Genomic DNA, 27,936 nt, shown 5'->3' on the forward strand with positions numbered 1-27,936 from the left:
AGCATATTACAAAATATGATAGCCACGAGAGACGTACGCTTGATTCCCAGGATAGGATTTTTCCGCCAGCCTGGGAGTAAATGTGGTTGGAGCATGTTGCTGATCACACCACCTCCACTATGACCAAGATCGAGGCATGGCACAATACGCAGTTGATAGCTTTACCTTTTATTACAAAATATGATGCACTTATTTCAGACATTTTCATGAAATGACTATTGGATTCTAATTTTTAAAATTAAATCTAAGAGCCTATCTGCAAAAAATCACTGAATGAAACTCCTTGGAGCTTCAAAGTCTATATATGTTTGCGTTCTTAATGCATCATATTTAAGAAAAGAATGAAAAAGCCATCAATTTGATTGCAGGGTAGGTTTTATCGCATTAATAAGTTCATTTTAAAAATATTTTTCTTGGTGTGCACTTTTTCCTCACAAAGATAATTGAAGGTTTAGTAAACTGAATTTTCAGGGATAAAAATTGCTTAATTTACCAAAATATGTACATACCTAGGTAGTATGTTTACATATGTTTTCTGAAATCCATATTGTTTGATTAACATTATTTGTTTAAGCCCATTTTATGCTTAGATAGGCTAACTGTGACTGGAACTACAGTTGATTTAAAGTGGGATCCAAATAAGTGTGTATGAGGTGTGGCTAGAAAAAAAACAGGATTGATGTTGTTGTCGACAAACGGCAAGCACATCAAGGTCAAGCAGTGCATGACTGCATAAAGTGGCATTCTGCCTATCGACTGTGTGATTGCCTAGGGTACGCGGTGCTCAGTTTCACTGTAGCTTGTGGACGAAGTGAACCGTACATCTGTGCGCCGTCGGAAAAGGTTAAGTGTGAAAGTGAAACAGCGTATCAATGTGAAGTTTCTTATGAAACTCTGAAAATCCGCCACAGAAACTTATGGTTTGTTGAAGGAAGTATACAGTGATGAGTGTTTATCATGCATGCAAATGTTTGAGTGGTTTCAAACATTTAAAGAGGGACAAGAAGTGATCGCAGACGACTCACGTCCTGGATGGCCTTGCACGTCAAAAACGGAATCAAACATTGCAAATGTCGGTGAATTGATTCGACATTCATGGGATTGTGTACATTAATTGGGTACCCGAAGGTCGAACTGTCAACCAACATTATTACATTACTGTTGCGACGACCCTTCATGAGCGAGTAAGAAGACAACGACCTGATTTGTGGGAAAGCAAGTCATGGATTCTTCATCAGGACAATGTTCCTGCCCACACGGCATTGTCAGTCAGGGCTTTTTTGGCCAAGAATGAAATCCCTATTCACCAGATCTCGCTCCGTGCGACTTGTTTTTATTCTGAAAGGAACCAGATTTACGACCGTAGAATCTGTGAAAACAAAAGCGACAGAGGTCATGAACATGATTTCAGAAAATGATTTCCAGCACTGCTACAGCAATGAAGATTCGTATGGAGCGGTGTATCGATAGTGCAGGGGAGTACTTTGAGGGGGATAATGTTAGTTTTGTACAAAGTAACCAATAAAAGATTTTGTAGCCACAGTCTGGTTTCTTTCTAGCCACACCTCGTATATTGCCTCCACCAGGGACAGAACCTAGGATCACTTGATGACAAGGTGAGAGCATTATTACCACTATGCCATCGAGGAGGCCTGATTAACAACGTTACTATGGAATATCGAAGAAATTGAATGATTTGTAAGGCAGATAGGAAAATAGCTGAAAGTTTGGAGGTATTTGGTTAAGCTGGAGGGGTAAAAAAGGTTGACATCACCATGGAAGGATTGAATGTGTTTAGTTCCTTCAAAATCTAACATCTTGGGTGTCATGGTCTAGCTGAACTGATGTGGAATGACCCAAATAATAAAAATAATAGGCTCAATAGAAAAACTCACACATGTATTACATATACAAGTAAGTATATGGAATGTACGTTTACATATAAACATTACTCATGATGAAAATTTGTTGAACAATAGTTTCTTCATTGATAGCTTTTGCAAAGAAAGTGAGCTATTGCAAAAAAGAAGTGTATTTTATGAACGATGGTGTTCATGTTATTTGTAAGCACCTTGAACTTGACATGAAAAGAATTAAAATAACTATATAGTAAAACTAAATCAATGAAAGCATGTTATGGTCATGGCACAAAATAAAGTTAATTTTATTTCACATTTTGGCACTTTTGGCTAATCTCAAGGTTCAAAAAAATAAAATTAATGGTATCATCAAATATGTTAACAAACAAGATAATTTTTGAGGATCCCAGTACCTATCTTAATTGCTTTAGACTGTCGATGCATTACAAATGGCTACGAATGCCTTGGTGTGGTAATTAGAACACATTTCTATAAATGTTTCTATTTCAGAAAGCATGAACAGTATGCTCATCATAAAATTGATTAATTTTATTCTCAGAATTTACTGATGAATTGTTTTACTTGCTGTTATGTTGATGACTTTGCACCAAACTCGATCCCCTTGTTGAAGAACATCTCCTGCATCTTCTACATTTGACTTGGAGATCTGGCTGCGATGAATCAATCCTTGATTAGAACTTCCTGGTATACGGGCAAATGCACCATATTGATGAACTGATCTCACCTAAAATGAAAGAAAAATATAAGTTATGGTTTATAGACATTGTATATAAGAAACTTCCAGCAGAATTTTCAAACAAATTATCAACCTTATAAATTATCAATTATATACAAAGAGATAAAACTTTGTCAGAATATGGCTGAAAGTTTCTAAGATGTACAGAAAAAAAAATAAAGATTCTACATTGTGGTACCTACATCAATTCGTCCGATACAAAGCAGTGGAGGATTCAAATGGTTCTTATGCCCCTATGTCTGATAGTTGACAATATAACCACCAGAATCTTACAAGTACAGTAACAAAAGGTTTGAATTTGGGCAATTATATTTATGCAGTCATAAATTTCTAAAAGAAATGTTGCAATGGCAAGCACACAGCCATTAATCAGATGTTAAATGTGTTATAACACCATTAAGCCTTGTTTCCATCATATGAAAACATTCAATATGCTGACCAAGGCAGAAATTTATTTTATTATAAAAAATGTAAACTAAACGTAACGTTTCAACCTTCTAGCAAGGTCTTCGTCAGACTATGTACCAAGTACAAATGTAACAAGGTACAAAAACAGGATGATATATATACACAAAAATACTCCCCCCCCCCAGACGATTAGAAAGTTGTTCTGGAACATTCTAGCAGGTGTCTTTCACTTGTCAACTTTACTTTCACCTGAAAGTGAATGTGGTTGGAAAGTAAAGTTGACAAGGGTAAGCCACCTGCTAGAATGTTCCAGAATAACTTTCTAATAGTCTGGAGGGGAATATTTTTGTGTATATATATATCGTCCTGTTCTTGTACCTTGTTACATAGTCTGATAAGACCTTGCTAGAAAGTTGAAACGTTACGTTTAGTTTATATTTTTTATAATAAAATAAATTTCTGCCTTGGTCAGCATATTGAATTTTTTTAAATGAGTTTATTCATTTTTGTACTCATACATATTTTAACATTCAATAAGATTCCACTGGTTATATAAGGTGTCCACGAGTGACGCCAGAACTTTTCGACAGGGTGGGCAGAAGCTGTATATTGATACGTTAGGGTGGGCAGGTATAAATGTCAGACATTATACTACTTCGTTTGATTGTTTGCTTGCTCCCCTCTTACTCCCTATTTACATCTTACCTTTTTTCGCCTTTTTCTTTCCTTTTTATTCTTGCATGCCTTCTTTTTCTGTATATTTCTTCCTGACCTTGTGATACATACAACATCTATATCTTTCTCTCGCTCCCCCTCGTGCCGACCATTGTGGTGGATTTGTTAGCACCGTGTGCTCTAGGGCCATGGGACTCGGGTTGTATTCCCGGCCAGGGCATGGTTGTTCTTTGTGAGTGTCCTTTATCAATATAATCATATCATCAATCATCCTCATCTTTGCGATTAGACAAAAGTGGCAGAAAAGCAAAGTAAAATACACATAATCAATCCGTCACTTGTTCCACTCTTCAAAACTCTTATCTTAACTGTTTTTCTCGTCCATATATTTCTATTTCCCACTCATTTGACCTTCCTTCCCTAATATATCTCGATGAAATAAATATGAATTTGGTTTAAGCTTGTGTTGCATCACATTTTGTTCTTCAAGTGCAAAAACTTCAAGGTGTATGCAAAATTTATATCTTCGACGATAAATGATGATATGGTTGATTGACGATGCTGAAGAATTTCATAGTTTTGTTCGTGATGTAAATGCATGTACATGAATATATAGTTTCATCCAACTCTTGAATGTTGTTGGATGTTTGGTCGAGCCATGAGGTTAGCTGGGGGGGGGGGGGGGTTGCTCCTATGTTTTAACATGGTGACAGTGAGACAGCTGGGGATATGCTTTGTGGACATTTTGCTAGATGAGCGATAACCACTCCACCACGGATGCCGGCAGAGCACTGGTTTTATCATATTATGAGTTTTAAACCAGAAGAAGTGTCGTTTACTGGTCGAGGGTTAATGATCACTTTTCTTTGCTCTTTTTTTTTTTCTGTCAATCTCTTTTCCTATCAACCTCTTTTCATGCTGGAAACTGCATTCTTGTAGTCCAACAAAGTTTTGAAGCATGGAACGACAATCAAGATAATAAATCCTCTGTGGTATTTGTGTTTTTTTGTCTTGTCCATGCGTGTGTGTGTTTGTTCCATCATTACTTTAATTTAACCACCATTCAACCAGATTAGCCAAAACTAACTGAAAGCAGCGTAAAATATATCAGTCCAATCAGTTACATCTTGCTTTAGAAATGCAGTTTCTCCAGTTCAAAGCTCTTCGAAACTTAAGGTAGTAGTTTCAATTCTACAATACTTCATTTTTGGATCATGAGAGAGCAACTTCGTCGTTTCCCGTAAAGGGTGTATTTGTATTCTGCGATTTTTGGCGAATCGTGATGATGAGGACGAGTGATTAGATAATTGATAAGAGACACTCACAAAGAACATCCATTCCCAGGTCGGGAGTCAAACCCTAGAACTTCGGTGGCGAGACTGAAAGTCGACCACTTAATGCACACGCCACTGAGCCAGCTCAAATATTTCTCTCTGCAAGTGGGAGAAATATTTTAATCCCTAGGCAGGACCATAGTAATACTGTACTGTATATCCTCATCTTATATAGATACATCTTCTGCACTGATGAAATGACACTGTTGGCTTGAGTTCTTTCTGTATATTTTCTCCCCAGTGTTATCTGATAATGCTGTCGCCGTCTAATGAAATGGTCCTCGGTTTGATATCCCGTGGTGGAGGCACAATGTACATTTGTTTAGGTCCCAGTTTAAACTGTAGGTCCAGTCCCAGAAGAAACAAAAACCTCTTCTGCATATTTTGTGACAAAACATTTTGATCCTTCAGCTGCCTTTACATATTCTATCGAAGTCTTCACTTGGATCCCTGATGCTTCCGAACATTTCTGATCATGCCTCATTATAACTCTCGGACTTCATTGACTGAAGATTTCTTTCCACCCCTTCCAAAATTTTAAAATTATATTCAAGCTAATCACAAGAAAAACACATTCTAGTGTGTTACGTAACTGGCAGGAAAAATATATGAAGAAAGTGGACTTCTGAATACTAAAAATTCAATATGCTGACCAAGGCAGTAACTTAATTTTATAATAAAACATAAACTAAACGTAACGTTTCAACCTTATAGCAAGGTCTTCTTCAGACTCTGCGCCAAGTACAAATTTCACTAGAGCGTAAATATTTATTGAATTCGTTTGGGTGGGCAAACGGGTGGGCAGAGGAATTTTTGGGTGGGCACTTGCCCACCCTTGTCACCACCCCTGAAGGTGTCCCACCCAAAACCTCCATATAGTAATATGTTACTACTACTAACTAATGCATCATGCATATAATATCGCTCAGCATTTTGAAGATGCTGCGAGGTAGCCAAACTTCAAAAAATCTATTAAAAGAGTACCCAGTCCATAGCCAGTTTCAAGCTAGGTGTCTGCAGTATGTGTGGAATAATGCAAGAAATATCAACACAAACCGAGATAATTTGCACTCTGGCAGAGTACACTTTGTCTTTTATGTAGTCCCAATGGAAATGTCCACAAACCAATCAACCAACAGATGTACAACATTGTTTTTCAAGAGCTGCATGACATTCCCTTAGACTCAAATTTTAAGAATCACCAAATCCATAAACAACATATTATCTACAATATTGTATCTTGTACATTTTCTTCCTTACTTGTAGTTACGAACATTCGATATTCAAATTGAACTTGAAAATGTGAAACAATATTGATATAAATAATATATAAATGCATACCTCTCCAATAAAAATGGAATTCAAAATGCTGTTGTCTACTGTGCCTCTTGCCATTATTATAATTCGCTCTGAAATAGAAGAAAAAATACATAATAGTACAGAATTCCATATCTTGATTATATGTATATCTATACAAAAATCACTTGAAGCCACAACAGCTCTATCATTATCATAAGCATCATATTTAACATTGACAATAATGACTGGAAATCCCCTGAACTGTAGGAAAGATGGCCCATACATTATCAATACACATAGCCACTAGAATGACTCATGAAGGAGAGTGAGTGTAGACAGGTATCCTGCTGCCAGCATTCAAAATGAGCAGACAATGTGAGCTGAGTGAGGCTGAACAGGACATATTTATAGGTATCCACTGATTCAGGCATTCTATCAGTGAGATTTCGGACAGGTTCCAGGGATACTCCATCAGTGATGAGGTAGTGAAATGAAAACGTGAGGGTGATAAAGCCACAACCGCGACCAGGGAAGCCAAAGATATTGACTGATAGGGATCAAAGAGTGCTCCGATGTGGGGTTAAGTCAAACCAGCAGGTTTCATTGGATACTGTGGCCACAGATTTTAGAATGGCATTGGGAAATGACGCCCGTACTCATACCATCCAGCGAGAGGTGGTGGTACTGGGGTTCCATGGGAGAGCTGCAGCACATAAGACATGACTACTACCCAGAATGCGGCTCGTCGATTACAGTGGTACCTAGAACAATGGGGAAAAAAACATCCTGTGAAGTCACGAATCTAAAGCAATAATTAAGGTGCGCCTTACATTCGATGGTATCTTGGATTCGAAAAACTCAGTACATAGGCCTAAGTATTCCATAAAACATAAAAATCTGCTCAAATATCGCTTTAAAATATTCACAGAGGTTACTGGAAAAATTAAAATAACTTTCATTTTATCAAGAAATCGACTTTTAGTACACAATGTTTTGTTGAAAAAAATATTTAAAATCAAGCATTTTGCATAATTAGATACGGAAAATATCACTCAGCATTTTGAAGATGCTCCGAGGTAGCCGAACTTCAAAAAATCTATTCCCGATTAAATGCTAACTGATAGTTGCAACGAAAACTGTATTTTTTTTTCATATTTCGTATTGGCATTATTGTTTGGAAGATATCTCTGGGAGGTGAATCCCCACCCTACCCCTCTCGGCACGACCTTGAAACTACGAATCGGTGCTGCGTTGTTGCATACATTCAGGGTAAAATTCCGTTTTGCGGGCGGCATTTGTAGTATCACAATGACACGTAAAACAAAAACGTTTACCTTAATGACCTCTATATGCTGTGAAAGTTTGTGTTGTGATTAGGAATGATACAGAGTCGAGTGGAGACAAGACGAGACCAAGATGGCCTTGTAAAAGTGATGACGAAAACGAGTCCGAGAACAAGACAGATCTCTGTACATCGACCCGATTATTTAAAGATAAGTCATAAATTTTGTTTATAGTAATTATAATCCATTACTCGTAATTGTCTGTGCTGCGTGGTTGCATATATTCAAGATAAAATTCCGCTTTCGAGGGGTCATAACGTCAAACAAAAAATAGAGCTTTTTTTTGTCTTAATAACCTCTATATACCCTGTGAAAGTGCGTGTACTGACACGCTGTATTTCGAAAGTCGAAACTAGAACAAAACGGCACAAGATGCGGCCAAACTCTTGTTTTAATACCATCACGCTGAATATGTTGTTTGCGAGACGAGATTGAGGCTTGCCCTTGCAGACTAAGAAGAGAACGAGGTAGAAATTTGAAACTCCAAAGGAGAGACTTGTTAAGGTTCGATATTTAGCTAATTCTTGACTCAAGACCCTTCATACACAATTCAGATCCCACGTAAGGCAACTGTCGACGCCTACCAGTCCGACAGGGTCCTATCTCAGGCACAAAACAAAATAATGTCGCACCTCGTCCGATTTGAAGTGGAAAAATTGCGTCGATATAACTCGTTCCGATGTCGTGGTGTTTCCATATTTTTGTCCATCCCCTGTATATCTACCGTATGAGGAGAAATACCATTTGATTTGGAACACCACAACCATGAGAAGCTCTTGCAGTGTTCAATTAACTCCATCAGAATATCATGTATAGAAATATCATGAATACTTCCCAAGATCTGTCAAAATTGTACAATACCAAATTGATGAAGAAAAAAACAAAAAACAATTTTCGAACTCCGTAAAAAGAGTTTTGACACTGTCATCGAAGGCAAAGTGAGTAACAGGTCCAGAGAAGACAGAGAGAAGCGTCCACATGTACCGAGTTACCTGCGCAGTCCATGGAAAACTGCGCAGGTAGCCTATCTATGCTCTTGGGCTAAGTCTTTTTACTACGTCTTCCGCATTCTCGCAGTTCAAAATTTGGAACGTCTTGCTTGTAGTCTTGAACTGCGCAGGCAAAAGGTGATGATGATTGATGGTTTGGTGTTGTAAGTCCACTTTATGCACAGAAAGGCTAATCGGGACTGGGCCTACAGTGAAAAGTGGGATCCGAACCACTATGTGCCTCCGCCGGGTATCGAACCCTGGCAGGCAAAAGGTAGTTGAAACCGTAGCCTGTGGACCGGAAATAAAGACGTGAACAGTATCACACAGGGAATGAATCAACATGCAAATCTAATAAAATGTCGATTGTAGTACAACCGTCTCTTTTTATATATACGTGTGTTTCATCACTGCAAGGTTTTCTGTTCGAATAATAGAAAAAGTGTGCATACAGTTAACTTTCATAAATATTCGGACAGGTGTGAATTTTTCATTTTAAGGCTTGTTGAACACATTTCAAATGAAGACGCAATAAAAACTACAAACAAAATATATTTTGGGCCTATAATGTAATGTGAAACAATCATGAAGAAATACGTACAATTTAAAGCCAGAAAATAATGTTAACAACGTTAGTCTTGATGTCACAGCTATTTTAATATTCGGACACATGACTTCATTCAACCGTCTCGCAATAACACTTAAAATGTATGCAGTGAAATCTCACCAAACATTGACTCACTCATGACGCAGTCGCCTTGTAAGTCAGCTAGGGGTGTGCGGGATCCCGAAAAGTCGGGACCGGGAAAAAAAATTTCCGTCCCGATCCCGAGCAGTCTGGAAATACCGACTGGTCATTTTTAAAAGTCGTTAATTCTTGACGTTTCTGGAACTTATCGGAGATTGTTAGTTTTTAGTCCAGAAATGCAAAAACAAACACTTAAAATGAAAATGACGTGTAAAATTTTAGATTTCTAGAGCTTCGGGAAATTTCGAACATTTCCAGTGGCGTGCCCAAGGGGGGGGGGGTTGATGGGGTTATCACCTCCCCCCTTCGTTCAGTATCTTTTAAAAAAAGAACGTCGAAGGTAGCAAAATATGACAAACTGAGGGCTGACTACCAAGAGAAAGTATACGAGGGTGGTTCAGCATGCTCCGCCCCTGACATAGAAGGAACCCTCGTAGGAAAACCAAATCACTGTCACTTTTCAACATAGTCCCCTGCAACATTAACACACTTTTCCAAACGGCCTTCCAGTGCTTCAATCCCAGCAGAAAAAAATTATTTTGGTTGGTCCTGCAACCAAGCATTCACAACATCCATAACCTCGGAATCACTGGCAAAATGTTTTCCACGAAGGTGTTTCTTCATGTTCGGGAACAGGTGGAAGTCACTGGAGGCCAGATCTGGAGAATAAGGGGCATGAGGGACAATTTCGAACACTGCTGCATGAATTGCAGCCACCGCAACATGGGAGGTGTGGGCGGGAGCATTGTCACAATGGAACAACACACCACGGGCGAACATTCCGCGGCGTTTCTCCTTGATGGCAGTACGTAATTCTTCAATTAGGGTTGCAGAATAAACACCTGTGATTGTCTTTCCCTGTTGGAGATAATCTATCAAAAGGATTCCTTATGCATCCCAGAACACAGATGCCATCACTATGCCCTTTGATGGTTGAACCTTGAATTTCTTTGGGGGTGGAGAATGGGGGTGTTTCCATTGCATGCTTTGGCGTTTACTTTCGGGATCGAAGTGGTGAACCCACACTTCATCCATCATAACAAATCTCTTTAGAAACTTTGGCTTCTCAGCCTTTATTGTCCGCAACAGGTTCTGACTTGTCACACGACATGTCCTCCTTTGGTTGACCGTCAGCATTCTCGGGACCCAATGTGCAGAGATTTTTTTCATTAACAAATGATTATGAATAATTGAATGCACACTGCCAGTTGAGATGCCACAAACGTCTGCTATATGGCGGACAGTCACTCGCCGGTCTGCCAAAATCATGTCATGCACTTTTGTAATCATTTCTGCTGAGGTCACCGTTGCAGATGAGCCACCACCATGCTCATCTTCACAGGTCTGCCGACCACATCTAAATTCACGGCACCATCTCTTCACTAGATCATATGAAAAGCTAGAGTCTCCAAGAGTTCCCACCATATCTGCATGGATGTCTTTCGGTGTTAGATTTTTCTTGAGTAAATATTTTATCACTGCTCGGACCTCAGATTTTTCCATTGTTTCACATGTGGCTACACTTCTTACTGATCATCAACGTGTAACGAAAAGAGAAATTGTTGAAAATTCTTGAAACTTTGTGGATATTAGTCTAAAGAATGAACAATGTTACACATAAAATTACAGGTCTCTACTATTACTGGAAATGGGTCAGGGGCGGAGCATGCTGAACCACCCTCGTACATAACCCCTCCCTTTCGAAAATCCTGGGCACGGCAGTGATGACTTCATTTAGGTTATTAATAGTCGTAACTCGCTGTATTTTGAGAGAATGCCAGAAGTTCAGTAAGCCAGGAAGTAGCAAATACTAATGATATCGTCAAATTTGTACACATCCGGGAAATAGTCTCAAAATTCTCACGCCAAATTTGACTTAGAGATGTTTGATCGTCACTTCTCTGAACAACGAGGCATTAAAAAAATAATAATAAAACCATTCTCCTGTACACGGTACCATTAACTTTCTTTATAGCCTATTACCAAAGGCTCACCTGGAAATTGAAATGCAAGGAATGGGCCTTGGAAGGCTTGGGTTGGGTTCATTTGTAAACAGCCATTATGGCCTCCAGCAGAGTGACGTTTTCTTGTTCAAACGGAAGCGTCACTCATAAAGCTTTCCTTATGTTCACAGACAATGTATTGCACGCGTATGTATGTATTTACTTTTCAACTCAAAGAGATTATCTCCATGGCCATAACACGTCTTCCCCTGACTATTTATTGTCCTTGTAGACAATAAACCAGGATGAGTTCAGAGAAATTCTATGCAAAGATGAACATTGGCAAATCGTACTTCCGCCGTCCCAACAGTTTCAAACACCGAAACGTGTCTTAGTACCATGACTCACTATCACTACACACCATTACAAAAAGAGAGAGAGAGAGAGAGAGAGAAACTCTTCTGTTACTGATCATTGTTACGAGAAACAACCTTGATATATTAATAACAACATTAATATGCAAATGATGGCGGCGGCTAGTGAAAAGCTACTGGAAATCTCGAGAAGACATAATAAGCTAGTACACAAGACCAGAACTTGATGTATTGGTATTACATCACCTAATCCTGTTGCGTATCCTGTTAAATCACACAAAATGTACCGTATTTACTCGAATCTAATGCTCACTCCAACTTTCAAAACTTTGAAACGAAACAAAAATGCTGGCGAATGTAAGGCACACCTCCTGCAGAGAGTAACAATATTTTATACAAAAATGTTGTTGTTGTTGCCACTTTATGCACAGTAAGGCTAATCGGGACTGGACCTACAGTTTAAAGTGAGATCCGAACCACTTGTGCCTCCACCGGGTATCGAACCCGGGACCCCTTGATTACAAGGCTTATACAAAAATGTTACGAATGTTTAATTTTATTAGAATTATAACGCTATTCTTTGCTAAGCAAATGATGTTACAAATAGGCTTACAAGCACTTCAGTGCGATTCTAATGCAGACCGTAATTTTGGAGACGAAATTTGACAAAAAAAAGAAGTGGGGATTAGATTCGAGTAAATACTGTATATTAAAATAATTCAAATCTTCAAGACTGGTTATAAGCCGGCAGAAAAATAAAATATTAATAAATCCAGAAAAAGCTTTTCTTTGGAGAATACTGGACAGTGTAGACAATAATGTCGTTTCCATATAAAAGTTGAATACGGATATTATGAACAGAAAATTTCGTAAAGGTAATGTAGAACTTCTTTTTCACGAGTAACGTTCATAAAGTAATATTTATTGCCAAAAAAGAATACAGTAACGCACACGAGTTTTTTGTGAATGAATCAGTCTTTCTTCGCATAAACTCCACCCAGAGTGCCACACTTCTCCCATCGATTTACTAACTTGTGCATGTCGTTTGTTGTAGAAGTCCTGTGTTTGACTGTTCAGAAGTCATTCACCGCAGAAATGACGTCATCATCGTCATCGAAATGCCTCCCACGCAGGAAATTCTTCAGTTTCTGAAAGAGGAAGAAGTCGCTGGGTGCGAGTTCCGGGAAATACGGAGGGTGAGGGAGAATTTCGAAACCCAAAGTGGCTGCATGAGTCACAGTCTCCTGAGCAGAATGGGCGGAGAGCGTTCGTGGAGAAGCTGCACTCCTTTCGTCAGCATTATGTTAAATACTGACCCCTATCTAATGTTCACCTCCCTTACGATGACTGCAATGGTAAAATGAAGGTCTGCGAGCATGAGGGTCTCCACTTTCTTCACAATACCGGGTTCCTCCGAGAGAGAAGGCCAACCGCTGAATTCTTCATCTTGCAGACTTGTTGCACCACACTAAAACCTTCTACGCACCTTACTACTGTGTCGTATGATGGAGCATTCCCTCCGTATACCGACATAAGTTCATCGTGGATTTCTCTTGCAATTTTTCTTTTCAAAAGCTAAATGCGAATCACACATCGAACTGCAGCAGGCTCCACGGGCTCCGCCATCTTGGTTTTCTGGCCCTTTAGCGGTGTTCCGCAGAACTACTACGCGCGGAATGTGTATCAATCCGATAGATCAAGGACCAAAGGCTTCCCCACAGTGGAAAGTATTGAGACAAGCTTGCAAATAAAAAGCAAAAAATATTACTTTATGAACGTCCCTCGTATTAAATATATTTTCAGGTGCCCGATTTTTTAAGCTGAGATAATAGAGACATAACTTCGTCAACCTACCATGAAGACCTCTATTCCACCCCCACGTGCGTGACACTCAAGCAGCATTTTCTGCTATTAAAGAAAATGGAAAAATAATGCAGTTTTTCCGTGTCACATCACAGAGCGCTGAACGACATTCAAGTATTGATGAGGGATCCTCACGTAAACTTCTTCCAGCGGTGGTCACTTGAAAAGTTTACCACGACCCTGGTTAAAGACGTAAGAAGATGCGTTCGTCATACGAGCTTCCAGACAGCAGTTCACAAAGAATTCCGTGTGACAGGCGGTGTCTGTTCACCAATGTCGCTTCTCTTCAGTTACCTCAAAGCACCTTCGCGCTACAAGAAGGTTAAGAATTAAATATTCATCTGGCAACTACAACTGAAACCCTATTCTATCTTAATGTATTCTTCACCGCACGAATGATCCAAAATTCCATCTTTCTGACAGGGTTTTCATTCGAGGATATGCCTTACGAGCAATGAACTCAGAGCACCCATATTTTACCATGAAATGGTGGATCGATTTCTCACATGAGGAAGTGATCCAAAAGCTTTACAAATTTCTCTCATGCTTTCCTCCTTAGTGGAAGAAATTATCTGTTGGCATCTGCGTATTTTATTTGCTACGGTAAAATTTCGTTCATTCTTAACTTTTTCTCTTGTATTGGCATTAAAACACTTCACAAGTCTCGGCATTCTCTACAAAATCATTCATGTCTTCTTATTGTACATATTGCACATACACCTTTAAGGCGTGTTGCTAAGGAATCATTTTGAGTCCCGAAATACAAATTTTCTTTGGGCATAAATCTCCATGAAGTTAGAATAAAATTCCTCTTACTTAATGACTTCCCCTGGTACATTAGAGTCCATCTGAATGCACTTTATGCAGAGACAGAATAATCGGAACTGGATCTACAGTATAAGGTGGGATCCGAACCACTATATGCCTCCACCTAGGTATTCAATCCAGGACCTTGATTACAAGGCAACGACTTTACTACTACGCCATCGGATAGGCCCTTTATCTGTACGTTGAACCATTTAAAATACACACTGTTCGAGTCTTACTAATACAGTATGCGCCAAAATGTACAGTACTGAAATGAAAAGATGAACGCGAGTTTCAGTACTGTATATTTTGGCGCATACCGTATATGCGAATAACTTCTTACCTCAAATACCTTTTCGTCGTTTCTCCAAGCATAGCATTTCTTATTAGTTTATTATACCAGCCAACCATGTTCAACCAACAAAAAAGTTCGGAGATAAGTCAACTTTAACTCTTAAGTAGCTATTCATTTTATGGTGCAAATTTAAGAGGTATAATAAATGTGACTTCCTCCCTCAAGAAAAATATTTTCGTACCTTGCGACACTTTTTCTGGTGACGTTAGTGCCAGGTTAAATTTTCTCCATTACAGCGTTACATTTTTTCCCTACTTCTTCGCTTCGCATATGCCAAAGATACAGTGGTGGAATAACGGCTAGGGACAAAAAAAATGACACGTAATGTTCAATGTTCATTTCCTGCCTGATCCTTTCCTTACGAGACACCCCCCCTCTCTCTTTTCCCTCTCATAAACGTGGCTCTCAGCCCACCTACCCGGATCAAGAATCACAAACAGAAAAAGGTGACAGAAGCACTAGGTCTTCGCTGAAGTAACACGTGTATACAAATGATAATGGTAAATAGAATTAGTGGACGTCAAGGCTACACGGAACGAGCTCTTTGAAGCAGAACAACACGGACAATGTCAACGCACATACAAAATAAGGCCAAGGGAACTAATGTTCTGCGAGTGTGTCTGTTTATGAAATCAACTTGCCTTCTTTACAATGTTCACAAAGACAAGAAAGCGTCCTTGAAACTAAGGCTCGTTCTTTGAATATTTACAATCTTCTCTACACACCTTACAGCTCTGCTTGTAGGAATACAAAGTTACTCTTCACTCTCAAGCCGGTTGTTCAAGAAACCGAGGGGGTAGAAGAGGGCCATGGCCCTGCCCGGAAAGTGAATGTGATGAGAAAATTGCATATTTTAAACAAGTAATTTCATTTTAATGACAATCTATTGCATTATTTATTATAAAGGATTGATAATTACAAGTAAGACTAGAGCGTATCGGTTTGTCGCAAGAAATTACAGTATTTCATAATGTAGCAGTGCTTCGAGGAAAGGGTGCCGTTTTTGAAAAAAATTGCCTCTTTCTGGTAAAAAAATTTCTGACCGCCATGACGGACTGAAGTAGGAACAGAAGATGAAATACATACTTTTTTGCAATTGGCTGGAGAACTGCTCGGGCCAACCAGAACGTGTCCCACATTGCTTCTGCACTGCATTAGGTGCTGGGTACGGTCATTCAGATCCAACATTCAATAGCATTGTTTATCCGTCTGGCTGCTACTCTGTAATGCTGATACATTTTATTTCAAGACATTGTAAACGTTTCACCTCCGTAAAGAACAAAGAAATACATTGAAAAATCGACTTACGCAATCGAAATATGGTGAGTTGCATTTTTTGCAAATACGCTGATAAAGAAAGCAAATTACATACCGTGTACAACAAGGATGGATCGATATGATTTTTCTTGCCAAGCCAATACCGATAAGGTATAGGCTATTGATAAAATCTTAATCGCTACTGATAAGCGATAATCTACAAATCCGATATGAAATTGCAAATGTTCCGTGAAGAACCTACATACAAGTACTCAGTGCTCGAAGAGGAAATTCCTAATTGAGGATGCTTGGTCGATTTTGGCGATAGGAGGGGGTGCTTCTCTGGATCAATATGGAGGCAGTGCAGGGGTGAGGGATGCTTATTCAAATTATCCTAGCGGGGGGATGCTTCATGAAAATGTTCTTAATAGAGAGGATATCATCCACCGCGTATCCCCCACACAGTTCGAGCATGTTTTAAAGCACTATTTGGCAGGATTTGATCTGAAAATATTACCAGAAAAACAACATGTAATATTCGGGCCCTGTATAGAGAGGGGACATCTTTGAAAGAATTAAAATGATGGTAGGACTTCCAATTGGTCAGTATCCTGCTTCGTCATGAAATTCCTAGGAACTAGCAAGGAGGAAGTTGTGGTTAACGGGGAGTGGGTTTTAAGGAGTGGTGTGTGAAGGTTTGAAAATTAGGTGAGTGAGAGGGGTGATTGTGGTAGTAATAAAAAGAGTCCTTTATCATATATCGCCAAGAAGATCCATCATCATTTGTTCTCACGTGGTCCAGCTTCATGAAGATGCAGAAAATGAACTTGACTCAGTCAATAAATTTCTGGCAAGCTTTTATCGCCTTTTTTTTTTTTTTTTTTTTTTTACAAAAACTTGTAGCGCCACAGAAGTCAGTTCTCATTTTACTCTAGTTTCAGATTACAACCACGGGCCCTTTTTTGTCATTTGGTGGAAGTGTCCTGATGGGTAAGTTGCCCTTTGACCCTTATTTGCTTGGTAATAGCCCCTAGCATCATTACACCTAATTCAGCCCATGAAAATCTGTGAATAGACACCAGTCCAAACGTCGTTTTCTCCATCACGCCTAAATCGATCCTAACGGGCAATCATGATGTGGACGCTGTGACTCACCACGGCACCTCTTTGATACTGATACTCTTAATGTGTCACATCTCAGAGAAAGGAGGGCATAAAAGCCTGGAAATTGCCTCCGAGTCTCGTTTGTGTTTGGTAAGCTCCTCAAACTTAAACATACTTTGCTCCAGGACTGACACAACAAGTAACCGAACACTTCACTGGCAGTTATTATCCAGCAACTTGCTATACATCTTCGGTACGCAGTAGTTAGTCACCCTCTCTCTCATCCATTCCATTCCATACCCCAGCCTCCAAACCTCCCCATCCTATTTCTCCAACCTCTAATCTTCAATATCGTCCATGTTGGTATCCCCTCTCCCCTCATCTTTTCTCTTAATATTCTTTTGGGTATCGGAATTCTGCCATCCTCTCTGCAATTTTTTATTTATATTTGAGCCATTCCATGTGAAAGTGGACAAAAAGGTTAATTTTATTTTTATTCAAACTATCACTTATTATGTATGAAATTAAAGGGAAAACTATGCAATATTTGGAATTATTAATACAAACATTAATTTCATGGCTTTTAAATAACATATTGTTTCAAAATGTATTACTTTTTATAGTAAAAGTCGGATTTTGTGTGTGATGCCACCACTTAATTTAGTTTCCATGGCCATACGAAAACCAAATGAATTACAATTTTGTTCTAATTGTCTCATTGATTGTTTCTATATCTTAAGCTCTAAAGTATCATACTTCATATCTGAAAGAAACCTTAGTTTGAAGAATCTATTTATGATAATTTTCACAGCCTTTGCATTGTTCCATAATCCTACAATGTAAATAATGTGCATGGTTAGACACCCGTCACAAAATTTGTCAAAAAATGTTTATAAATGTGTAGTAATATTTTTAGAAACTAAAAGCATCTAAATGTCGAGTAAAGTTTGCTTTGTGAAAATAAAATAAAATCGTTTCAGTAAACTCATATATTTCACAGTTTTCTGAAAGACTGAGGAAGGTCGTAAATTCGAGTCTCAGAAATGTCACCCCATCAAAATTACAAAAAATGTATTTTCTGTAACTGAAAATTGAGATGGGGAGAAATATTCTGAAATTAAATAACTTTCATAAAGGAAAATGAAATTACATGAATTGATAGAGTTACATATTTGAAGGTGCTAAGAAAATAATTAAAGAATGAATGTAAAGTTGTCCGAATGTCACACCCGTCAGAATGGAATTGCCCATTTTTCTTATTTTATGTCTCTTTTCTGTCTATTTAGACTAATCACGATGTTAATGGTTAACTAATTTCCAACAATCGCTGTCTCGTTTCTGTGTGGTTGGAAGGGTGGGGAGGGAGGGAGAGAGAGAGAGAGAGAGAGAGGAAGAGAGACCCCCGCCATCTGTCAAGTTTAGAACTTTCGAACTGAATTTTTTCTAGCAGCTAGATAGATACCTTTGAGAACTGTTCTGGTATTGTACGTATTTGACCGAAACGGTCCACACACAGTTCTGGACAAAGAAAGAAAAGCAGATATGTTATATCTTGTGCGCTTTTAAAATTACACTGAGAGATACGGAGTTGAGATTTTTGTGACAGATATCTTGGGAGTACTTGGATCCAGATTTTCACTTGAGCGGAATTGACTGAAGAGTTTCAATATGATGGATTTTAAGGGAGCTTTCAGACTGAAGTGACAAGCGACACGCAAAGTGTCGATAGTCGCTTGCGTGTCCCTCGAACTGGGCCGTCTTGTCAATAGCACTGCCTCAGTCTGTTGGTCGTGCGAAGCAGATTCGAGGCGCCCGTCTCGCTTGTCGATTTTGTCTGAAAGCTGCCAAAATCAACCTCAACCAGAATTTAGTAAATAAACTTGGTGCCGCTGGGTTGTAGAAGAGACATTTATTTATAAGACTAGTACAGGAAATCACGTGTAGGTTAATTGTCGTCCAAAATATTATACTTGGCTTACCACACTAGTCATGCTACGATTGATTGAATTTAAAACTTTGGGTGTGTCAGCACTTAGGCTCTTTTGCACCCGTCACATGATACGGGGTCCAGCTCCTTACCATAACTATACCCTGTCCCAGCTAACTGTGGAGCAAGGCCGCGAATAGCGTCACAGAAGCGAGGGAAATCGAGTGGCCAGAGCGAAGTTCGTTGCTCGAAGGCTTGTAACTGCATCCACGCAATTCTGTCCCTCTCACATGTTCATTGGTGGAGGCGTCTCGCGTCACTACTTGCGCAGAGACTTGTTTTCGTTCGCCTGTTCCACAGTTAGCTGGGACAGAGTATAAAAATAACATAACTGTAATGTCGGACAACTAAAATATTCTTACTTGTGTTAAAAGCTGAGGCTGTTAAGGGTCTCTCAGCACATAGAAGGACAAAACACAAGACAACACACACAAGAGTCCTCCAGGTGATTATACTGGCCGTAGGTCAGATGACAGAGCCTCGTATAGTCTGGAAAATGAGTCCATGGTGTACTACGTGGAAGTGAGGTTGTTGGCAATTGGGTGTACTCTAGTCATGGTCCGAATATGTACAGTACAGTTATACAGAAACGTAATTTTAAGGGCATTAACATAGTTTCATAAAAAAAACTTAATATTTGCGGTACTAATTTCCATTATGTCGGTACACTTAGCAAGTGATATCTGGTTCAAAATATCTTAGGTGAGACATCCATGAAATAATCCAAGTTTTCTCAAAGCACACCTTAAAATAACTATTACACACACACACAAGCACATGTAACGTCGTCGCCTTGTAATCAAGGAGTTCCGGGTTCGAATCCCACTTAAACTGTTGGTCAAGTCCCGATTAGCCTTTCTGTGCATAAAATGGACTTTCAACCGAACTCAAACAAACCAACACACACACAATTTCATATGTTCCTTATTTGCAGACAAGTCACGTAACACGATCCAAGCTTATTTTTCAGAGTAGGGCGTATGTTAGTATATATTTCAATGTATTTTTCAGTAAGTCCTTAAAAACGGCAATTAACTAACGACTGTGCAATAATTCTCTCAAGCACTTTTCTAATTTTAGTGAAAATTGTGGTCTGACCTGGCTTCGAATCTGGATCTCTGGCACGCCTTACTTTTCCTTTGCATTGTAATGCACCTCAGGGTTTGAGCCCTGATCAAGCCATAGTTTCTTTACTCAAATTCTACGACCGAAGGTCTTCAATGAGTGCTAAATTCCTTGCCACTCTTAAAGTTTATTTGCATTTTTTTAAAATATTAAGAGTCATGTTCCATATTCTTACAACACAGACAAAATTAGTGAATTATATATTTTGACTTGTTAAAAATATAACTTTAGGGACGTCCGTTGGGAAACAAAGTATAGGTTGCGTGAGGGAGAATAAATGCAAGTTTAATGTGAGAAATAACATGGGAAATGGAGCACCATGATGCCCATGCTCTGAAGGGAATTATATTCAGAAGACCTGATTCACAAGAAATAATTCTCTGTGTTCAACATTTTCCCTGAATTGCATTCATGCAATACTACTTACTTTACAGCCTTTTCAAGCAACAACGATCTAGAATAAAGAACGGTCTGTAACTTATGCAGTATAAACTGCAATCTGGGACAGGAATGGTATCGAGCCGAGACAAGATTTGGCAGTCTCGGCCTCGTCTCGAAAAATACAGTAATGAACAACATACACAACTTGTCATCGCATAAACTTTCACAGTGTATAAAGGTCATTATGGCAAACAAATTATCTTAATGACGTTTTAGCTCCCCAGTTTTCCTCCCATTGATGGGGCAATGCCGAAATTTTGGAGGTTCTCACCGGAAATTGAACCCAGGATCTTTCACATCACAGGTGAAAGCGATAACCATTGGCTACGTGGGAGCATGTCAAATGCCTTTCCATCATACGGTGCATATCTATCTATCTATCTATCTGTCTGTCTGTCTGTCTGGCTGGCTGGCTGCCTGCCTGCCTGCCTGCCTGCCTGCCCGCCTGCGTGCGTGCGTGCGTGCACGCGTGCGTGTGTGTGTCAGGTGCGAATCCATGGTGAGGGCGAAAGGGGCGATCGCCCCTCCCAACTGCCATGTTTTTGGAGATATTATTATGCCTAATAATATTCAAGGGTCATTCGCTCTGTATTTTTATCACCACGTTTAACAGGCTCGCTCATGATAAGCTAATCGGAACTGGACCTACAGTTTAAATTTGAATCAGAACGAGTGTTATTTCTGTTTATTCTTTTTACTCCTCATATTTGATCTTCAGTTTACCGTGACAATGGGAGGAATTATGATAACAACATAGGCGTAGAAAAGGATGAGCGAAGTAGGCGAGCGCCCGGGGCCTCGCGTCCCACGGACTTACTATTATTATTTTTAATGTAATCAATATAGGTGAGAAAAATAGATGGAAAGGGCTATTTTTTGTGGGCGATAAAACTACAACATTATGTTTTTAACCGGTTATAAATTCTAGTGAAACAGTAGACTTTGAATACGTCAACTATTTAGTATTTTAAATAAACCGGATGGAGTAGTCTGATTTTAGAATATTCAGGAAGCCAAACAAGAACAATGAAACGTTCTCTTACATAAGCATAAACACAATTTTCGACTTCTCATAACTTAGCGGTTCGAGAACATCGAGAAACATTATACGCAGCTGAAACAACAGAAAATTAAGGAAACTTCACGTATTTGGTCAAATTTCTGAAATTCAAAATCAATTGATACAGGTAAAGAGCGATGATGTCAAAATGACTAAAAAAAAAGTAAAATTAGCTAAGTCCAGAGATTTACTAACTTCGCGTTCAGTTTCAATATTTGCTTTCTTTAAGTTCGAAACTTCTTTTGCATTCTAGATTATTGTGTAAGTGAACGTGACCTAACACAAAACAGCACAACAGTACTTAACATGCAACAGTTATTGTTCGTTGTTGAAGCTCGTTACATGTAGCTATGAAACTAATGTACATCCAAAAACTGCCGACCAGACACGCATAACAATTATTGTACTAAACCTTCAATATCGAATTTCCATTCAAAAGTGGAGAGATGGTGGCAGCTGCAGGATAGTACGTAAGTTTTTGAATTTTATTATTTGCTATTAAAAGGCTAAAGAATAACAAAGCACCTGGCATTGATTTAATACCAGCTGAGTTAATTAAATATGGTGGGAATTCGTTAATATGTCAAATTCATAAATTAATTTGTTTAATATGGAATAAAGAAGAAATCCCTCAACAGTGGAAAGAATCCATAATTGTTCCTGTGTTTAAAAAAGGTGATAAAATGAACTACGATAATTACTGTGGAACTTCTCTACTCTCAACACCACATAAAATATTATCTAACATTCTTTTAGCAAGATTAACCCCTTATGCTAATGAAATTATAGGTGATTAGCAATGTGGATTTAAACGTAACAGATCAACAACAGATCAAATTTTTCACATCAGACAGACACTTGAGAAAAGGTGGAAATATAATCAAAATGTCCATTAGCTATTCATTGATTTTAAAAAAGCATATGATTCAGTCAAAAGAGATAAATTTTATAATACCAGGTGTCCCAGAAGTCTTTCCCTGATGTGAAAGTGGTGCCAAAATGCTGGAAAACTAACCAAGTTTATTTGTTGCAGGTTTCAGTAATGTGGCTGTAGTGTAGCAGCGTGAGTAACTTGGATTATAGTTGATAACAAAGGCAGTTTCATTTTTTTTTTGTTTTGTTATTGTTTTTACATTAAAAGCATTTTACACGTTCCGTTTCCACCCTCTATTTCATGGATTCTTGTTATTCGGATGACAAGAAAAACTGTAGGATCTCTCCCGGTAAGGTTTTTCCCTACCGTTTGGTAGGAGACGTCGTGGAAGTTCCACCTAGGACAATAGGCCTGCTTCTGCGTTGGTGGCCCTATACTAGGTGTGGTAGGTAGTACATGACGTTTTCAGAGCCAGTACGAGTTCGTCTGCTCTGGAATATTGCTGGGTCGGGAAGGACCTACGTTTGCTCAGCATCCACTGTTGTTATACTGGGGTGAACTTGACCAGCTTGCCACAGTAAAATTACAGTAAAAACAGTAATCCCTGAGATTTTTCCATGTTACTTCAGGAAATGTAGGTATGTAATGACGTAAGTCTTGATAGCCAGTGTGTATGTAGGTATGCAGATAGTAGGTATATAATGTAAGACCACTAAAGGTTCTTCCTTTTGTGTCTGCGAAGTAATTCCTTAAGCTTGTAGGTTAGTTTGAATGATAGGCATTTCAAGTGCTTTGTGCAATTTTTATTACCTTAGATTTATGTATGTCAGTATTTGCAGACTCAAAAGGAAGAATGGTGTATTACAAGAGATCGCTATGTACATGAAAGCGAGATCTTGTTATACACAGATGCAATCGACATTTATATCGAGTGTATTTGCAATCGATATATCAAGTCGATTGCAGTTGGTTCTCCGGCGCAAGGCTGTAAGGTACAAATAGCCTTGCGTCCCTCTTCCAACTGAAAAAAAGAGGCCCTCACAGATGGTAGAGACGTTGACAGCGTTGTGAGGCTTTGAACTGCATCTACCTGTACCAACACTAGTTTGCCCCATCTTTTCAAGACCTTGAGAGACATAGATTGCCCGCGAACCATATCAGATGAAAAGCACATCAGGTGTCTGACTTCACGGCCTCAAAGGATCCATTCTGGGTCCCGAATTGTGGAATCTATACTTGGAGCAATCTCTCAAAAAAATTAGGAAATATTTCAGAGATCAAAAGCACAATAGACTTAGCATATCATGTAGAAATTGTTATGGAAGGTAATTCAAGAACAGAGTTGGAAAGATAGACCAGTATTGCAATAAACTCTCTCGAGGACTTGTGTGATACGGCGAAAAGACCCATTTTATAATCGTAAAGGGGTAAGCTGAATGCTGAACCCACAGATAAAACTCAGAGAAAAATCTTAGAAGAGTAAAGGAAGCTAAATTATCTAGGTGTGAAATTACGATAAATGCAACGATGACATGGATTACGTGATTTCAAAAGCTGAGTCTGTAATAAAGAAATTGGTAGCAATAGGTTCGAACAGATCCATACTTCCTATGTCGCTTATAAACCAATACATATTCATAATCTGCAAGGCGATAGTTTCTATCGACGGACCAATCTGAGAAGACTACCTAAAATATACGACATATGTATCAAAAAATTACATCATCACAAATGAAGACCAAATAATTAGGGCTGAGCCGATACCGATGCCAATGTACATCGTTATCGGAAAATATTGGTTTGAATTCATCTACCGATACCAGCCGATACTTTTCCCGCATTTTGGGTTTTAACAGGGTCCGCAAAAATGCTGGGCGACACTTTCGCGGAGTAAAAGTATCCTGGAAATTATGCAAAATTCAAACTTCCTTATTATTTTGCGCCAATTTTGTATGAAAAACTGGATTATATGATTACATAACATCTATTTTAATATTCTGTTGTAATTCTTGAATATTCAAAAGCAAATTTATTGATAAATTGATGCATATAATTGGAGAATAATATTTACACCAGAATTTATCAATAGTTTGAACAAATTTTAACTGTTACAATTTTCAAGTATCGGTATCGGTGGGAATCGGTAAGAGTATCGGTATCGGTTCAAAGTGGTATCGTCTCAGCCCTAGAAATATTTTATACTGTGTCCTGTCTCCTAACAGAACGTAGCTATGTAATATCTATCTACCTTTACAATTCCAGCCCCTTCGGGAAAAAAAATCCAGCGTATGCAAGTGGTGTGCCCAGTTAGATTTTTCTAACTTATCATTAAGTTGTGGTCCTTTTAACATTTATTCCCCGTCCGAAAACACTATTTATACATAATTTATTTTCTTACATTTCAAATTATCTGAGCAATCAATGTGCTTGCTAGCTTTCAGGGTGTCAAAAATTTAATATTTTAAGATATAACTGCCAGCTACTTGACAGGGTATTGCATTCAGATTAAAATCAGTTACTATGTATTTGTCAAAATAATTTTGGGGTGGATTATGATGAACGAATTTGGGGGGGGGGGTGCGTCCAGGGTCTTGGGGGGACGGGCACCCCTGGCCGGAAGCTGATCAAGGTTAGTTTTTTGATATTTATCAATCTCACCCACTTTTCTTGTTTTATTTTGTTTTGTAATATCTTGTGTAATTACAATTTGTAGTACTACTAATAAAAATAGAATAAAATGTTATCGATTTAATACTTATTCCATTAAGGTTACAAGTATACTCAAGTGCTGTATTTTTGTCCTGTCATTTCAAAATATAACTGCTATCCTGGATGCAGTCCTACACGTTTGTTTAGGTTACATCTTATTAATTAAAATATTGCACTGTTGAAACAACTGGAATATTGTAGAAAACAATAAATATATTGATTGATTGATTGGATTATTTTACTTAGCTTTTTGTCACTTTTGGCTACTCGCGAAGATGACGATAAGCGATGATATGATGAAATTGATGAAGTGAAAGTCACAAAGAACAAACATGTCCAGCTCGGGATTCGATCCCGGGATCCCTGGCGTCGTAGCGCGTTGTACTAACCATTCAGTCATGGGGGCCGGTGTACTACGTTTGAGTTTATAAGTCCACTTTATGCACAGATAGACTAATCGGGGCTGAACCTACAGTTTAAAATGGGATCAGAACCATTGTGCAAAGTACCTTCACCGGCTATAGAACCGGTACCCCTTGATTACAAAGCGACGTAGTTACGACTACGCTATCGCAGAGGTTCAGGGTGTACTACGTAGAAGAGAGGTTGATATTTGGGCCCCTCCCCAAAAAATCGCCCTTTACACCCCGCAAAAAAACCTACAAAACATTTTCATTTGGTATTCTTTCTTATTTACTCTGCCACTCCTGGCTAACGCGATGATGAGGATAATCATGATTTGGTGAAGTTTATGAAGAGGCACTCACAAAGAAACCTGAATGACAAGACTGGGGCTCCAGGATGGGACCGTCAGTGGAGAAACCGTGAGTCAACCACTCAATACGATCGGCCGAAATATGCATTTATTACTTAAACAATAAATTAAATTTGTAGAAGACTAAGGCACGCATTGAATAAACGGTGTCGTCTTGTAGTTTTAAAAAATCCACTATTGGATCAGTGTATCCAGATAGATGCACATACATATATTTTCTTGAATCCGTTAAAGATATAACGATGACATCGCAGAGAATGTACAATTAGTAACCAATAAATAATGATGTCGAAAATTGGAATGGATACTAACTACTGTCATTAAGATTCGAGGGTATTATCTTGTCATTTGGATCTTAGTTCAATATGTATATTCTGTTTTAATTAGCTTCTGTGCACAAAATGAAGGGCAATACAACTTGCCATACATATTTGATTTTGGAAAGTCACATACTATACTGCCTAAATTTAGAAATTTTAGAATGAAATAAGCTTCCGACGCCAAAGTCATTACAGTGCAAACGAAAATCGTAATGTGAAATAGCATATCTGTAAACAACTAGAATTTATAATTATAATTTTGATACATATACGAGAAATCCAAAAATCGTACAAAGAATCATCTTTTGTGGGGACGCAGTGTTTGTCATGAAGAAGTGGTGGCACTTCTGGTTGTTGCTTCTCTTAGGACGCTGTTAAAATTAGTAATGATCGCGGAGACTACTGAACACTTGCCACACGCGTACACGAACTGCTCAGATCTTTGTATTGGTGAAACTTCTCCAATGAAAGAGGTTTGGCTTTAACTCGCTCTAATGGGTATTTATCGACCTGCTATCTTTCTTCAAGTAACAAAGATTGACAACCATCCACATAGTTGCCAATCTCGCGACTTTATTACTAGATTGACTTCTAGACTGACTGACTGATTTGGTTTATTTTACTTCGCTTTTCTGCCACTTTTGGCTCATAGCCAAGATCAGGATGAATGATGGCATGAAGCTGATGAAGGGACACTCACAAAGAACACCCATGCCCGGGTCGGTATTCGAACCCGAACGGTATCGAACGCGTCGTAGCGCGTTGTGATAAGTAGACCGTGGATTTTTAGGTTCTAAAAAGTGTGCTTTTAGGTTCCTAAAATAGTCTCTAAAAATCCTAAAATAGTCTCTAAAAACCCTAAAATAGGTCCTAAAAATCTAAAGTTAATCTCGAAAAATCCTGAACTAGTTTAAAAAAAATAAAAGTTAAAAATTCCTGAAACATTCTGATTAGGTATAGTCACCTGCAATGAAAATGGGACACCTATAGCCTGAAATACGCACTATCTTGCATAACGTTGTATATTGCCTAACCCTACGGCGATGGCAGAACTTACCATTGGAAATTTGCTATTAAATTTTACTTCTCGCCGTATAGTTAGGAAACAATGTAGCCTCTCCGATGGCGCAGTGGTAGCGTCGTCGTGCAATCAAGGGGTCCCGGGTTCGATAACCGGTGGAGGCACATGATGGTTCCGATCCCACTATGAACTGTAGGTCCAGTCCCGATTAACCTTACTATGCATAAAGTGGACTTAATACACCAACTCAATCAATGAATAGTTAGTTCATGTTATCCACAGTCAAACTCCGCAATTTTGTCTGTGAGGATCATCTTATATGCTGAAAATAATCTTTTAACAAAAACATAGTCAGTGGTGTAATGTTGAAATGTTAGCTTGCAAGGCGTGAATGCAACAAAGCTCTGAAGTGACGCGAAAGTGAGCAAGACAACACAGATCAGACCATTTTGGATTGTACAGGTAACATTGGCACCAGATATTTTGTTTTGTTTAGAGCTCTGAAAAAT

The 27,936-nt window shown here is 38.7% G+C and overlaps 1 protein-coding gene across 1 annotated transcript in view; it reads right to left on the minus strand.

The window, feature by feature from the left end:
• The window catches only part of LOC145991596 (zinc finger CCHC domain-containing protein 17-like), a 76,079-nt gene that overhangs the window by 16,723 nt on the left and 31,420 nt on the right, over positions 1-27,936 (minus strand). Inside the window, exons 2-3 of the mRNA XM_083127659.1 lie at positions 6,375-6,442; positions 2,446-2,604 (exon numbers count right to left, since the gene is read on the minus strand). Of these exons, the coding sequence (XP_082983785.1) occupies positions 2,446-2,604; positions 6,375-6,428 (213 nt within the window). The 5' untranslated portion in view covers positions 6,429-6,442. The remainder of the gene's footprint in view (positions 1-2,445; positions 2,605-6,374; positions 6,443-27,936) is intronic.

Source organism: Lepisma saccharinum, chromosome 1, assembly GCF_977018435.1.
Source record: "Lepisma saccharinum chromosome 1, izLepSacc3.1, whole genome shotgun sequence".
NCBI classification, from domain to species: Eukaryota; Metazoa; Arthropoda; class Insecta; order Zygentoma; family Lepismatidae; genus Lepisma; species Lepisma saccharinum.